Genomic DNA, 13996 nt, shown 5'->3' on the forward strand with positions numbered 1-13996 from the left:
GAGTTATTTAATGTAAAATGTATTTTTGAACACCCGCTCGGATAGCATCTCGCCAATATTTATATTTCCACGTTGCCTGGCATCCACTGTCCCACATTAGACTCTGCCTCTCTCTCCCTCTCTCTAATCCTGCCACTTTAAATAGATGAATTAATAAAGCAAATGAGGGTCTAATAAGCTGACTGTCCTGCCTATTGAGGCAGGGGGAGAGAGACTAGAAAGTGCGCCAAATTTGTTTGCAGTGGATCAAGGCTAGCCGCCTTTGCTTCACTTTCTTTATCTTAATTCCGACTTGAAAAGATATAATTATCTAGTTTGAACAGAGCTGCTATCAAATCCTTCTCTAGGCAAGGCAGGGGAGAGCTGGAGTGGATTGCAGTGTTCTGAGCCGCTTGGTGCAGCCGGAGATAGGGAGTAATGAAGTTGTGGAGTCCTGAGATACAAAGGGCATTAACCTCATTAGCATGAAACCTTTTCTTCTAACCATTGTGGGACCCTTTCAGACTCCTAATCCCCCCTATTTTCAAAGCTGGGTTTGTAATAAAGCTTTTAGGGTTTTTTTTTCAAAGCTAATGGCATTCTCTGAAGATTTTATTGCTGTTACGCTACATAGGACGCTTAATTTTTTTCCCCCTCTCTCCCTCTCTTCCCTCACGGTTAAAAAAAAAAAAAAAAAAAAAAAAAAGGGGTGGGGGGAGAAATATATGGTTCCTGCAGAAATAAGCCTTTTATCAAGATGGGAAACAATTTCTAGAAAGGCCCAAGTCTGCTGTTGGGCCGCGATGCGTTTAATGTTTGCCCATTTGCCCGGGTTTGAAGTGGGGAGCGAGGCAGCCCGGGCGGGTTCAGGGGGAATGCGCGTCCTGCTTGGCTTCCAGATCTGCCCCATCAGCTGCTCCAGGAGGCAACAAACGCGGCGAGAAGTTTACCCTGGGAATGGCTCTACTAAATAATTAGCCCGGGTTTAAATGGAAGGGACTGCATTGCGACATGCGTCCTAACCCTGACTGGGCCTCTCTCATATTTGTAGCACAAGTGAATGGAAAGTCACCGGGATTGTATAAGAAGAGATGCTAAAAAAAAAAAATAAATAAATAAAAAGATGGGATATTAAAAAAAATTAAATTTACATAGTACCCGATAGAGCCAACACGTGCACAGAATGTCTAATCTTAACTTTTCAAGGCAGTGTGTTTAACAAAGCTCGTATTTTTGCGATGCATTGTAACTTCGCCTTATCACAGTGTAAAGGGTAGTCAGATTGTCCTAAATTATGTCCAACTAGCCCCCCTGGATCCACGGATTAAGAGATTAAAGGAGACCACTGGGCAATGCCTCCTCTTTCCCCTTCATATTCCTGGTATGATAATTGCCTAAACTGATTTGCACTTTCACAAAAGCTTGCAGGATTCTTTGTAGCTCGAACAGAGCAGACGAGGTTTCTCTATCAATGGAAATAAAACTGATTAATGCAGTCTATCAGGCTAAGGAGCAAATGAAGCATGAAAAAACAACTGTGTACCCCCAGAAAACCAGCTAGTTTCCTCAAGGACCCAGAGCAACATTTCTTTTCTATTTTTTTTTTTTTTCCCCTTTCCCCCACCTCTTTAATGTCAGAGTTTTACTCCGTGCCCAGGATCGCTCCCTGAGAGCGGCAGGGAGAGCAGCAGCCTCTGCTCACAGGACCTGCTCCTGTTCCTCACCGCACCGCCCTGCACGGGGGATGCAAAATATGGGGGAAAACACCAAAAAAAAAAAAAAAAATTAAAAATAGAAAAAAAAATCATTTCTCGCTAAATAAAGCGCGTATTTCAGCCGAGAAAAGCCTCTCTCGGCGGTTTCACCATCACGGTCCGCACTCCAGTTCCCAAGCAGGGAAGGGGCTGGGTTTCTCCTCGAGGTTTTTGTTTGGTTGGTCGGTTCTGTTTCGGGGGGTTTGGGGTGTTTATATACAGCAAGTGCGCCTCTGCGGCTTATTTTCAGAGGTCTATTTAGCAGCCAGCGAATGCATTGAGAAAATGCGCCCATGGCCGCAGGAATGCGCGGCGCGGCCGCGGAGGTTCAGCAGCTCAAAACAAGGCGGTATGAAGGGAAATTTCTCGGAAATTTCGGTTTCCGAGAAATTTGGGGGTGAAAGGGAAAAGATGTTGCTTAAAAAATTAGGGCATATTGATAAATCTTTATTGACAAAATATTGACAATGACATACTTCTTGGAAGTATATAGTGTGTTAGAATTCTAACAAATTAAACACAAAACACAAAAATATTTACATTCTGGTATAGGAGACATGAAGGAAACATTTGTCACTTTTTTTTTTTTTTTTTTTTTAGTAGCTCTATGATCTCGGAATATGATAAGGTCAGTGCTTGAAAATTGACCCAATGAAAATGGTCATTAGAAAAAAAAAAAAAAACAATCCGCGATTTTAAGTCCCTTTTCTCTGGATCCTCCCAGCCTAGAAGGTGTCCCCACCGCCAAAATTGGTCGCTGGGTTGGCGCTTTATAAATCTTTTTTAAAAAAGTAATCATCATCCGGTTTTGCAATGGGGATACAGTTGGGGGGAGGGGGGAGATAATTCCATTTGAATTTTTTTTTTTTTTCCAGCAAAAGTTATGACCAAGCCCAACCTCCCCCGCCCCCCCGCCTTTCCCTCCCGTCCCTCCCCTCCCCACCGTGTTTGTCCATCCGGAAGGAACACTATGCTTTGTTACTGCTACTTCATTTAGCTTTCACAAACACTTTGACGCCAGAAGTTATTATAAAATGTTTACAGACTGCACATTTCTCGTAAAATAAAATTAAAAAGCACACAGAACCTGTCTTAAAGGGAAAAAAAAAATTACAATTCATTTCTGTCTTTAGGAACCGGAGTAATTTTTTCCCGGTTTTTTTCTTTTTTTTTTTCCCCAGACGGCTTTACACATGCAATTCAAGTTTCTGAAACAGGTGTGGGTTTCGGCTGCTTATGGAAATTTCTCTTTCAAAGACGGAAAAAAACCGTGAAGTGCAAAATGTCCCGTAAGGTGTTCATTTTTCTGGTTTGGTTGGGGGGGCTTTTTTTTTTTTTTGTTTTTTTTTTTTTGTTTTTTGCTTCTATTTTTTTCTTTCCTTTTTAAGATTTTTTTTTCTATATTTTTTTGTTAATTTTTTTTTCTTTGTTTTTACGTTATGCTTTTAAAAGTGGACTGCGATAAACGGAATACCTGTCAATCACCTCGTCCCGGTGTTTTGGCTCGGATTGACAGATCCCCTTTGGCAGAGCGGTGCCGGCAGTGCCACAGTCCGGAGCCCTCGCTGGCTGCCCTCGCTCGCTCGCAGCTCCCTCCCGGGCTGTGATGAAGATCGCTGTGATGAAGATCTCCGTGTCCTTCCCCGCACCGCCACGCCGCGGGGCCGGCTGGCTGTGGGGGGTGAGCCTTTAACACTTTCGCTTCGTGGGGTGCTGGCTTGGAAAAGTCCAAAAGTGCCAGTTTTTTTAATCGTCCGACGTGACGTCGATTTCCTCTGGGCTGGCTTGTTTGGTGGCGATTCTCCACCGGTTAATGTGATGAGTCCCTTTTTTCTTTTGTTGTGAGTCTGAACCTTCCTCTTCCAACTTTTGCCGCTTGAACTTTGTCCGTCTGTTCTGAAACCATACTTTTACCTGCGGGAGGAAAGGCACCGGGCGTTAATCCTGCCCGGACCGGGGAGATGCTTCGCTCCCTATTGCTCCGTGCGCCACCGCGCCGCGCTGCGCTCTGTCCCCACCGCGTCCCCTCTGCTGTCACCCTGGCCAGTTTGGCGAGCAGAACCAGGACCCCTCTACCTAAATCTCTGCCAGAAAGGCACGGCCGGGCCGCCCCACGCCCTCCGGAGCGCTCAGCAGCGGCGGCACCGCCGGGGGATGCTCCTGGAGCTTCCGCGGGCGCGCAGCCCCGAGCAGCGCCCAGGGAGCCCAAGCAGCGTGGGGCTCGTCACCTCGACGGCCCCGATGCCCGGAGAGGCTCCAGTTCCCCGCTTCTAGCGAAGTTCCCCGCTCCTGGCGGGGTGTGCCCCCTCTCCAGCCCCGGGAGAGCCGTCGGGGCCGCGCCGGCCGCGGGGCTCCCACCTGCCCGGCAGAGCAGAGCCAAGGCAGGGCCTCGTCCGTTCTAAAGGGCTGAGGGGAAGACGCGGAGGATTTTTTACCTCGTGGAAAAGCGAATAAAATATATCAAAATGGCCCGAATAGCAAAACGCCCAGCAGCTCCCTGGGACGCGCCGTCCAGGAGCGATCGCGGTAAGGGGCATCAGAAATGTCCCTCTGGTTTTGTTCAGCGCCGCGTAAATCTGACTGAACCATCCGGCAGCTGACTTCAGTGCTTTAATTACAGATAGTATTGATCTGGGAGCTATCTCCAGGGCTGGCCACGCTCCTTGTAGCGTCCAAAGGTAAACTTTTTTTTTTTTTTTTTAGAAAAAAGCAATTTAAACTCTGGTTCTGTCTGAAAGTGCCTGATAAAGGCCTCAGCAAGGGGGGGGGGGGAAAGGAACTGGAGCATTTTAATAAGCTGGTTTAACCCGCTTCGCTGCCTCTTCAGAACAGAGACCTGACTGGCCGGACACACATCTCTGCTGCATTTTCATATTCTCCAAAAGTCCCCCATTAAAAAGCTGAGCGGGGAACAAGGGGTGAGTTTAATTTGCTTTTAGTTTGCTAATTGAAGGGGAGGACGGTTCATTTCTGCACACTGATCTCCCAAAAGGGAGCTCATTTGTAGGGGACTGGGGGTTTGACATCCGGACAAAAGACCCCAACCAGCTTCGGAATCAAGCACCACAAAGACCACCTTAAATACAGCTTTCCAGTAGAAATAAGCCTGTGACCGGTCCCTTGTTCGGGGAACCTCATAAAAGTGGCGATCCCTTTTTATTGTTTTGTTAGGGAGACATTTTAAAACAAAAGCTCCAACCTCTTTATTGCTTCCCCCACGAAAAGGAGTTAAGAAAAAAAAAAAAAAAGTGTTACAACTTAATCCGCCCAGAGAACGCTGTGTTTACTGGGAACTTTGAACTAGGCTGCGGCTGGGTATTTTGGCTTTTTTTTTTTTTTTTTTTTTTTTTTTTTTTAGTACAGTGCCACATACTGTAGCAGAGACAATCCCCATCTGGAACCCTGTCTCTCCACGAGTCTCCTGGAAGGGCACACAACAAAAACCCCGACACAACAACAACAACAACAACCAGCACCAGCAATCCTCCGAACTCCAGCCTTTCTTCCGGCGGGGAGAACCCCGCGTGGAAATCGCGCTCGTAGCGGGCCCGGCTGCCCCGGGTCCCGGCCGTCGGGGGGAGCCTGAGCCCGCCCCGCCGCCGCTCCCGGCCCGTTCCGAGCCTCCCCACGGGCCCCGGGCCCGGTACCTGCGGGAGCCTCGGCCCGGCAGAAACATCGCCCAGAGCCCCGCCGGAGAGACGGAGCAGGCTCCGGTGCGGTTCTGGCCCGCAGCCAGTCGGCTGGGCAGGGGGGGAGAAGGGGGATGGAAGGGGGAAGGGGGGGGATTCCTTGTGAGTAATTTCTCTGCTTTTATTTTTCATCTTTCTGCCCTCCTGAACCGGCTCGTCACGTCCCCTCTGTCGGCTAGAAACGAGTGAAAAATTCATCCAAGAACTGTGTTTCTGATGTAGGGTCTGAAGGAGAGATTCTTCCCCTTGTCCCCGCATTTGTTTTGGGGGTTTTTCCCCTAATATTGAGCTCTTATTTGAGGGTCACACCAATCCCGCAGCAGAACGACCGAACCCACAGATCGCAGCTGCGCTCGGGTCGGAGCTCCGGCCGGGGCTGCTCGGGGACCCCAAATCCCCAAATCCCCAAATCGCGCCCCGAGCGCTGCGGCTCCCCACGCCCGGCAGAGGCACCGCGACCCCCGGCACGGGAAAAAGATTTTACGGCACTCAGGCTGGGGAGATCCCTCTCCCCATTGCACCGGCTCGGGATGGAGGCCTAAACACCCCCAGAACTCGCTTTTGCCCGATCTCGGCCCGGCCGGTGGGATCTCCACAGGAGATGCCCGATGCACTTTCGCTTTCCCGGCTGCCCGATCCCTGCTCGCCCCTCACCTGAGTTTCCGTGAGGCTGAGGCTGTGTGCCAGCTGCTTTCTCTCCGCTCCTACTACATAATGGTTCTTCTCAAAGGCATGTTCCAGTCTCAGTAATTGGGATGGGGAGAAAGCTGTACGGATCCGTTTGGGTTTCCTGGCCAGTGCATTGTGCAATAGGAAGCTCTCCGGGCTGGTTTCATTCCCTGGGAAACGGGGTAAAACAGATTAATAAAACACCTTCCCCAAATGCATTCGACAGCACTTTTTAGCGCAAGAATTTTTGTCTCCCACCATTACCCTCAAGATAAATTCAACTATAGTTTCTTTTTTATTTTTCAACTCCTTTGTTGTATTGAATTTTCCTTTGATAAATACATGGAGGGAAAGGATAAATAAGCAGGGGGAGGAGAGGACTGGTATAAATTAAAATGCTAAAACACAACCTGGCGACCACTACAGAAAATAAAGAAGAAGAAGAAGAAAAAAACCAGAATCGGCCAGAGCCCGGCTGCGGTGTCTGCGGCTACACCTCACGGCTGCCCCCCGACCACCGGAGCCTCACATCCTTCCCTATTTGTTTGTTATTTCCATCTTCCCTTCGTGGCCAGCTGTGCTCGGGGCTCCCTGGCCGCTCACTGAGCTCCGGAGCCTCCCGCCTGCTCCCCCGGCCTGTCGGGGCTTCCCTCGCCCAAAACTTCGGCCGGAGCCTTTCTGCCGCCGCTTCCCTTCGTTGTCCCGGTGTGCTGCCCGCAGCGGGGTTCCCACCGCCGCCTTCCCGGCCCCGTGACCCCCCTGCTGCCTCGGCAGCGCTGGGAACCGGCGGGGAAATAAAGAACCAAACTCCGAGGAGGCCACAGAGCGGCCATCCCATTCCATCCCATTCCATCCCATCCCATCCCATGCCATTCCTGCCGGCCTGCGTGGAGCAGGGGGTGGTGACCCGGGGCTTTTCGGGGGGCATTTCCCTCCGGGGTGCCCCTGTGCCGCTTCTCCGGGCCGGTCCTTCCAAGGTGGAAGCGGCACCGAGGGGCTCTCTCTGTAAGTGCTTTCAAAATCGTTGGAGGAGGAGGGTGTGTTTGAAATCAGGCTGTGGCTCAACACCAGGACATTTCCGCCTTTCATCTACCCCTCGTTACCAATCGCCTGGTGCCTGCGACAAATAATTTGGTGAGCGAAACCTGTAATTTTATTCTGAAAGGGTAATAATCCATTTTGTGTCTCGGAGCGCCTGGCTTTGGAGAGAGTGGCTCCTTTTTCAAGCCGGCTGCAGCGGCCCGGCTGTGGAAGGCCGGGGAAAATGCAACATGCAGGTGGTTTGTTTTCGTTCCGAATTAAAAAATAAAAATACAGTGAAAAAAAAAAGGGGGGGGGGGGGAGATGGATCCTTGCGAGTGGAGACTGATTTTGTTTTGTTTGTTCGTTTGCCTATAATGAGAGTGGCAGAAGCCGGACCCATTGCGGGAGAAATCGGCTCACCCCTCGGAGAAGGCGCTGCCGGTTACAAAGGGTTAAGCAAGGGGGATTTTATTGATTGTCCGCCATTGGATTCGGTTATTTCCCTTCAGCTGGTCATTAATCGCTCGGCATTTGGAGCCCCTGGCTGACCGCAGGGTCGGGATCGCCCTCCGTGCCCCTTCCCCGGCTCTCCTGCGCAGCCCCATCTCCCCGCTGCTCCGGGGCTGGGATTCATTCCCCAGACTCATTTCCCTCCTCCTTTCTCTGGGGTTCGCTCCGTTCCTTCCCCTCTAACGAGGGCAGCGGCCGCACTTGGGGCTCCCAGCGGCTCGGCCCCGCAGCCCGGGGGAACTCAGCCCCACCATTCCCCGCTTCCTTCGGGGGCTCCTCTCTAGCTCCCAACACACCGGAACAAAAAATATCAACCTTTTCGTCTGCTTTTAATGGGAGCAGAAAGCTGACGGAGTCTCAGCCGGCCTTGCCTTCCCGCTCGTCCCCCCTCTTCCCGGGAAACCAAAACAAACCGGGAAAAGCAGCAAAACAAAACCAAGCCCGAGCTCCTCGGCTCTGACAGCTCTCCCAAGTTTGGCGGAGGGGGAGACAGGGACAGAAGCGCCCGGGCCCGGCCGAGCCGAGCCGAGCCGAGCCTTCCGCTGCGGGCAGGGGCCGCCGTCCCCCAACATCCGCGGGGACCGGCCGGGGGATGCGGGGCTGGGTCGGGAGGAGAGGAAAAGTTGCACGTACCTTGGAACCTGTGGCCCAGATACCGGTAGCGGTGTATTAGCCACGGGTAGAAGGTGGAGGGGTCCCTTTGCTGCGAGGCGAAGAGCGGGTGCGTGGAGTGCGAGGCAGGCAGCGGGTGGGCGGCCAGGGCGTGAGGAGGGGGCACGGGATGGACCGGCACGGCCGGGTTCGGCGGGTGCGAGACGGCTTCTGCAAAGACCAAGTCCGGGTTGGAGTAGACCCCCCTGCCAGTGGAGTGGAAGCCGTTGAGAAAAGGGTTCATCGGGCTGGAATTGGCATAGCTGAGCGCCGCCGGCCGGATAGGATCCTCGGAGCGAGACGCGGGCAAGGGGCTGTCTTTGGCCACCAGCGACTCGATGGTGAAACACCGCTTGGGTGTGGGCTGAAACATGCTGCTGCCGCGACGAGAGTCCCCGACCCAATCTCTGCCCGTCTCTCTCTGGTGCGCGGGAGACGATCCGGGGAAGTTTGCAGCAGGGAGTGACTTGAGGAGGGATAGATACACACATAAATAGACAGGGGCTGGAGGAAAAGGAGGCAGCGGCAGCCAGCGGTACCCAAAAGGGAGACACACACGCACACACGCACCACGCACACACTCACACACACAAAAAAAAAGTTGCTGGGAGAAGTTTCCCTCCTGCAAGGAAAAGGCGGTCGCGCCCCCCCCCTCCCCCCCTAAGTCCAAAGACAATCCATGGATGTGATCGGCCCCTTCACAAGTTGTGCAAACGATTTGTTAGTTCATGAGCCTAATTAGTGCTGGGATCACATAAACAGCTTCCTCTGAAGCCTGGTAAATGGCTTGATGATTGGTCGCTATTACTCGCCTTGAGGTTGAAGGGGGAGACTCTTTAAAGTGCGTCAGAGGGGAGGCGAGCGCCGGGCAGCGCCATCGGGAGGGATGGAGCCGCGGATCGGAGTGCGGCGGGAGCGCGCCCGCCAGCGCGGGGGGAGCGCGCCTCCGCCTCCGCCCCCGCCCGGCCCCGCTCGGCTCCGCGCCCCTCCGCGGCCGCGCTGCCCGCCCGCCCTCCCCTGCCGCCGCCCGGAGAGCAAGGTAGGCGGACGGGGATCGGGGGGGACGGGGGCTCAGCGGGACAGGAGATGGGGGGCCCTGCATCTCCTCGGGCGGGAGTTGGGCAGCTCCGCCAGCGCGACACCCCCGTCCCTGCCACCTCTCGGGGACTCTCCGCCCGGCCAGGTTACCTTGGTCGGCCCCGGGGCGTCAGGGAGGGATGCCCCGCTTGGGGAAGGTTCCGTCCCGGTGAGAGAACGGCTCGTCCTCCTGCTCCGAACTTATTTATTTGCCCGTGGCGGCTCGGCGCTGGGCGCACCGCGCGGCGCGCAGCACAAAGCGCGGGGCGGCCGCATCGCGCACAGCGCCGGGCGCTCCAGGCGGGACGGGGGATCGGCTCTCCGGTTCCAGCCTTGTCCGGATTTTCGCGTTTACCTTTGGGTCCGGAGATGATTTTAGGGCTGAGTTCTCCTCCTCCCATTGGCTGGAGCTGCAGAATAATTATGATCACATCCTAATACTCTTGGCTGGTGCTTACTGTTTATTGGTAGTTAAGGATCTATTATCTATTCATCAGCCTCCCATTTTTGCCAATTACATTCTTCTAAAGTGAAGTACCAGCAGGTATTTTGCACATTTACAATTAATGATAAAAAAATCTGGCGTACTTTAAATCTATTACGCCGCTGTGTAATTTATCTTCAAGATGCAGAATTGCTAATGTAAATTAATGTTTCTGTTGAACCAAGGGATGGGGGGGAGTCTTAAAACCAGTCTAGCGTTTCTTTCCTTCTCTCCCGGACGTTGTTTTCTATTTTCTTTCCACTTTACACACTGAAAATCCGTTACATCACTGCATTAAATTATGCTAAAAAACAAATCGCCGTCTAAATGGTTGTTTCCAGTAAAGGGCGAGGTGAATTCTATTCTCCTTCCCCGCTCTCTGCTAAAAGCATCTGTTCCCAGCTCGCCGATATTTTTAACACAATACCAAAACGAGGGGATAATATAAGTGACAAAACAGTGTTGGGCACGCAGAGATGCGGCTGTTCCTGCGCCTTTGTTCGAGGCCGTGTTTCCCTTTGTGTACCCCGCGCTGTGCGCACTTTGTGGAGGGAGAAGTTCACTTTCTGTAGGAAATGTGAATCTGATCTGCAGGCGTGGGGCGGCTGCACGTACAGACACCCAGAGCCACACGTGCGTGCGAGCTCACGGCAAAGCGAGCTTTTCACGGCGGAACTCCAGGATTTGGGCAGATTTTCTGCGAGGTGCCGCTCTCCCAGGTCTCGCACGTTTGGGAAAACCTTTCCTGCCCGAAGACACCGGAGTGCGGCCCCGCTGAAGTGAGAGAGAAGGATTTCCCTCCAGCCCCACTCGTGAATCGCTAGTATCTTAACTTTTTCAGTTCCCTCACCCCTTCTCCCTGCAACTTTTTTCCCCTCAAGTGGTGGTGGTGACTTATCGAAAAGATCTGGGGTTATAGACACGAGCGAGGATGAGAAAGTGCCCTAAATAGGACGGGTGTTTGATGTGCTGATTTCGACTGGGGTCAAGGTTCCAGAACACTGAATATGAAGGAAAAAAAAGAAAATTAAAAAAGAAAAAAAAAAAAAAAAAGAGAGAGAGAAACTTCTCCTTCTCCTAGGAAGAACACTTCTGCATCTGCGTATTTACACTTCTCCGGGACTGAAGAATGAGTCTGAATTGGAAAAACTTCAACTCCAAATTTTTTTGCCTTTTTTTTTTTTTGCCTTTCCAGACATCCTGACATAATCACGGGGCTCCTTTGAAAACTGCATCGAGTAATTTAGCACTTGGGGAGGGAGGAATTATATCCGTTTGAAAAGAAACCTCACACACGCAGAACCTCCACAACGATCGATAAATTTCCCCCGACCTTCTTTACCGCCGGGGAAATATCCTCTAGCCTAAAATCCCTCTCCGAAGAGGGGTCCCGTTGTTTTGGAGCTGAACGCAGGAGGCTGCGCTTGCAGCGGGGAGCTCTCCGCATCCAAGTCCGATTGTTTTTCGGGAAAAGCGAGTGATCTCGGCCTCAGCACGCTGGAGGTCCGAGCCCTGCTCGCTGCCTGTGCTCTGTACATAGGAACACATATCTGTGTGCGTGTCGTGTGTGTGCGCGGGGACACATCCAGGCACAGCGACCGCGAGCAGAGCCTGCAGAACACAAGCTTTCCCTGGGTTTTGTCAGAGATAAAGCAGGCCCGGAGCAGTGAGAACAAAAACTAAAAGGACTCGGGATGGGATTTCCCGGAATTTTCCTCTTCTCCCTAAACTTTTCTCGCGCTCGTCGCCGTGGCCGTTCCGCTGGGCCGCTGAGCCCCAGCCCGGCCTGCCCCGGGAGCACCTCCCCGAGTCGCTCTCGTGAACTTTTCCTACCCAAGGCCTTGACAGGTTGTTCTCGCTGTCCTCTTGGCGTCTGCACGGAGAGGATCTGGCAGGGGCTCGGTCCCAGCGATGCCCGATGTGCTCGGAGCGCAGGGAGAGGCAGCAGCCTCAGCCTCCCTCGGAGGGAGGGTGCGCTCCGTTCGCAGCCAGATTGCATGGCTGGCCTCCGGATTTCCAAACTAACACTCATCTTTTAAAAGACGAGCCAAGAAGAAATTGAGAGGAAGGTCTCCGATGCGGGACCTCGGGGTAAGATGGTTATTCATGGGCTAAATCAGGCTGAGCTTCCGCGGGTATGGGGGTGGCGGTGAAGGAAGTTTCAGCCTCCCCGTAACTTTCTTTTCCAGGTGGAATCTGTCTCCCTTTTTTCCCTCCTGTCCCAGCGATTCATGCAGGGAGGAGAGGTGACCTAGGCTGGTCGTGTGTGGCGTGGGGCTGATGGAGTTAAAGGAGAGGGTGAAATGCCTAATTCAATTCTTTTCTGAACGCCTTAAACCCTACTTAGTGCGTCTAAACCTCCTGCGAATCCTTCGCAAAGCGCAGGATCGACGGGCCGGGCCGGGCCGAGCCCTGCCGGGTTCCCGGGACCTGGGCCGGGCTCCGGGGCTGCAGGAGAGCCCGGGCCGGGCTCCACGGCCCCGCCGAGCAGGTGGATTCCGTGGGCAGCCGGCCCCGAGCAGCGGGAACCACGCGTGGACAGGGCCTTGCTCCCCGCTCCTCCTGGGCTCCCGGGTGGGACGGACCCGCGGGATGCTTCCCATGGACCTCCCCATCCAGGAGAGCAGCCCTGAAAACCTCACTCCTTTATTTCGGTCCCGGGCCAGCCCTGGAGCCGCTGGGATCCCGTCTCAGCAGCAGAGAACCGGGACCGGGAGCAGGAACAGGCCTCGCTGCCCGGATTCCTCTCACCGACCCAGGAACAGCGATCGGGCAGGGCTGCTTTAGTTTTTCTCTGTTCGACGCTATTCAGGGCCTCGTCCCCTCTCACTCCCGAACCAGAGCCACTTGGCGCTGCACAGCCCGGCCCCAGCGCGGCTCCGCGGGTTCTTTTCGTCCCGGGGGTGCCGGACTCGCCGTTCCGATACCCTGTCATTAACACGGGACTTCGGTAACACGCGAAGCCCTAACCCGCCAGACCCATCCCTGCCAGACCTTTCAAACATCATGTGCGGAGGAAGCGGGAGGAAATACCCGCAGCGGGCGCGGTGGGCGGCGCGGTACCGAGAGCGCGGGCCGGGCCGGGACAAGCCGAGCCGAGCCGAGCCGAGCCGAGCCGAGCCGGGCCGGGCCGGGCCGGGCCGGGCCGCTCGGTGTCCGGGAGCGTGCCCGGCCCCGCTCCTGCCGCTCCCGTCCCGGTGCCGGTGTCCGTGTCGGTGCCGCTCTCGGTCTCGGTCTCGGTCCCGGTCCCGGTCCCGCCCGCTGCGCGGGGCGCGGGGCCGCGGGCGCGCATCCGCGGGGCGGCAGCGCCCCCTGCCGGCCGCCCGCAGCTCCGCCCGCCCGCGGCCCCGCCGGCCGCGGATCCCGCCGCTCCCGAGCTCGCCAGAAAGTCACCAGGCCTCTTAATGTGTCTATTAATAAAAGTCATCAAGGCCTAAAGGGTTTTTTCCTTTTTTTCTTTTTTTTCCCTATTTTTTCCCTTTTTTTATTATTTTGGTTTTATTTTGTGTGGCGCGCGGAGAAAGCACCACGCGTGTGTGTTCACACACGTCCACTCACACGCACTCCAAACTCTCCCCGGTGAGCTGGCAGAGCGCTTGATTTGAGCTACGTACCGAGGGACCGGCCCGTCTTAAATTCGTCCCTCCGGGGCAGCCACGGGAACAGCTGGATGCAAACACTGCATCTGGCCACGAACTTATTCTCGCACTTTGACCAAAATCTTGGCTTGAGCCGCGCCGTGTACTGCGACTTCTCGTGCGTGATGCGGTACAAGCGAGAGGGCTTTGGAAAGGCGTCTGTCTGTCCTGCCCGCCTGTCCGATTGACTTGCGGGCTGTGTCCCGAGGGGACAGCTCCTGCGGGGACACCCGTGGGCTCGGACCCGCGGGCTTGTCGGCGGCGCGGAACAGCACGCCCGTGAGTTACAGCCAGTTCGCTGTACTCAACAACTCAGGTGTTGAGTGCTGAATTCATGGCAGATACACGGGCTTCGCTCGGCACCGACTACCTGGGCAAGCCCTGATTGTGTCAGCCACGGAGGCTCTACCGTGATGAAAGTTGGTCAGACTCACAAGAATTAAAAATAAAAACCCAAAAAAAACCCCAAAAAAAAAAAAAAAAAACAAAACGGGGGGGGGGGGGTGGGCAGGAAGAAAAGGA

The 13996-nt window shown here is 54.2% G+C and overlaps 1 protein-coding gene across 2 annotated transcripts; it reads right to left on the bottom strand.

Moving 5' to 3' along the window:
• Nucleotides 1-3034: 3034 nt before the first annotated feature.
• EMX2 (empty spiracles homeobox 2) lies at nucleotides 3035-9602 on the bottom strand. 2 transcript variants are annotated; one of them, XM_059477523.1, is made up of 4 exons: nucleotides 9464-9602; nucleotides 8258-8741; nucleotides 6077-6261; nucleotides 3035-3647 (listed from the first exon to the last, which is right to left on the bottom strand). In XM_059477523.1, the coding sequence occupies exons 2-4, from the start codon at nucleotides 8646-8648 to the stop codon at nucleotides 3480-3482; spliced, it is 744 nt and encodes a 247-aa protein (XP_059333506.1). In that variant the 5' UTR covers nucleotides 8649-8741; nucleotides 9464-9602; the 3' UTR covers nucleotides 3035-3479. The 2 variants fall into 2 exon arrangements, with proteins under 2 accessions (XP_059333506.1, XP_059333508.1); XM_059477525.1 differs by lacking the exons at nucleotides 6077-6261; nucleotides 9464-9602 and having other exon boundaries at nucleotides 3544-3647; nucleotides 8258-8996.
• Between the last annotated feature and the right edge of the window lie 4394 nt (nucleotides 9603-13996).

Source organism: Ammospiza nelsoni, chromosome 8 (genome assembly GCF_027579445.1).
Source record: "Ammospiza nelsoni isolate bAmmNel1 chromosome 8, bAmmNel1.pri, whole genome shotgun sequence".
NCBI classification, from domain to species: domain Eukaryota; kingdom Metazoa; phylum Chordata; class Aves; order Passeriformes; family Passerellidae; genus Ammospiza; species Ammospiza nelsoni.

What these genes read in the sequence shown, in the direction of transcription:
- EMX2 (XM_059477523.1), bottom strand. Translation starts at nt 8,648, where the DNA reads ATGTTTCAGCCCACACCCAAGCGGTGTTTCACCATCGAGTCGCTGGTG. An exon ending in TCTGGGCCACAGGTTCCAAG is followed by an intron (nt 6,262 to 8,257) that starts GTACGTGCAACT and finishes CCCGTTTCCCAG; the next exon opens with GGAATGAAACCAGCCCGGAG. An exon ending in TCAGCCTCACGGAAACTCAG is followed by an intron (nt 3,648 to 6,076) that starts GTGAGGGGCGAG and finishes TTCCTCCCGCAG; the next exon opens with GTAAAAGTATGGTTTCAGAA.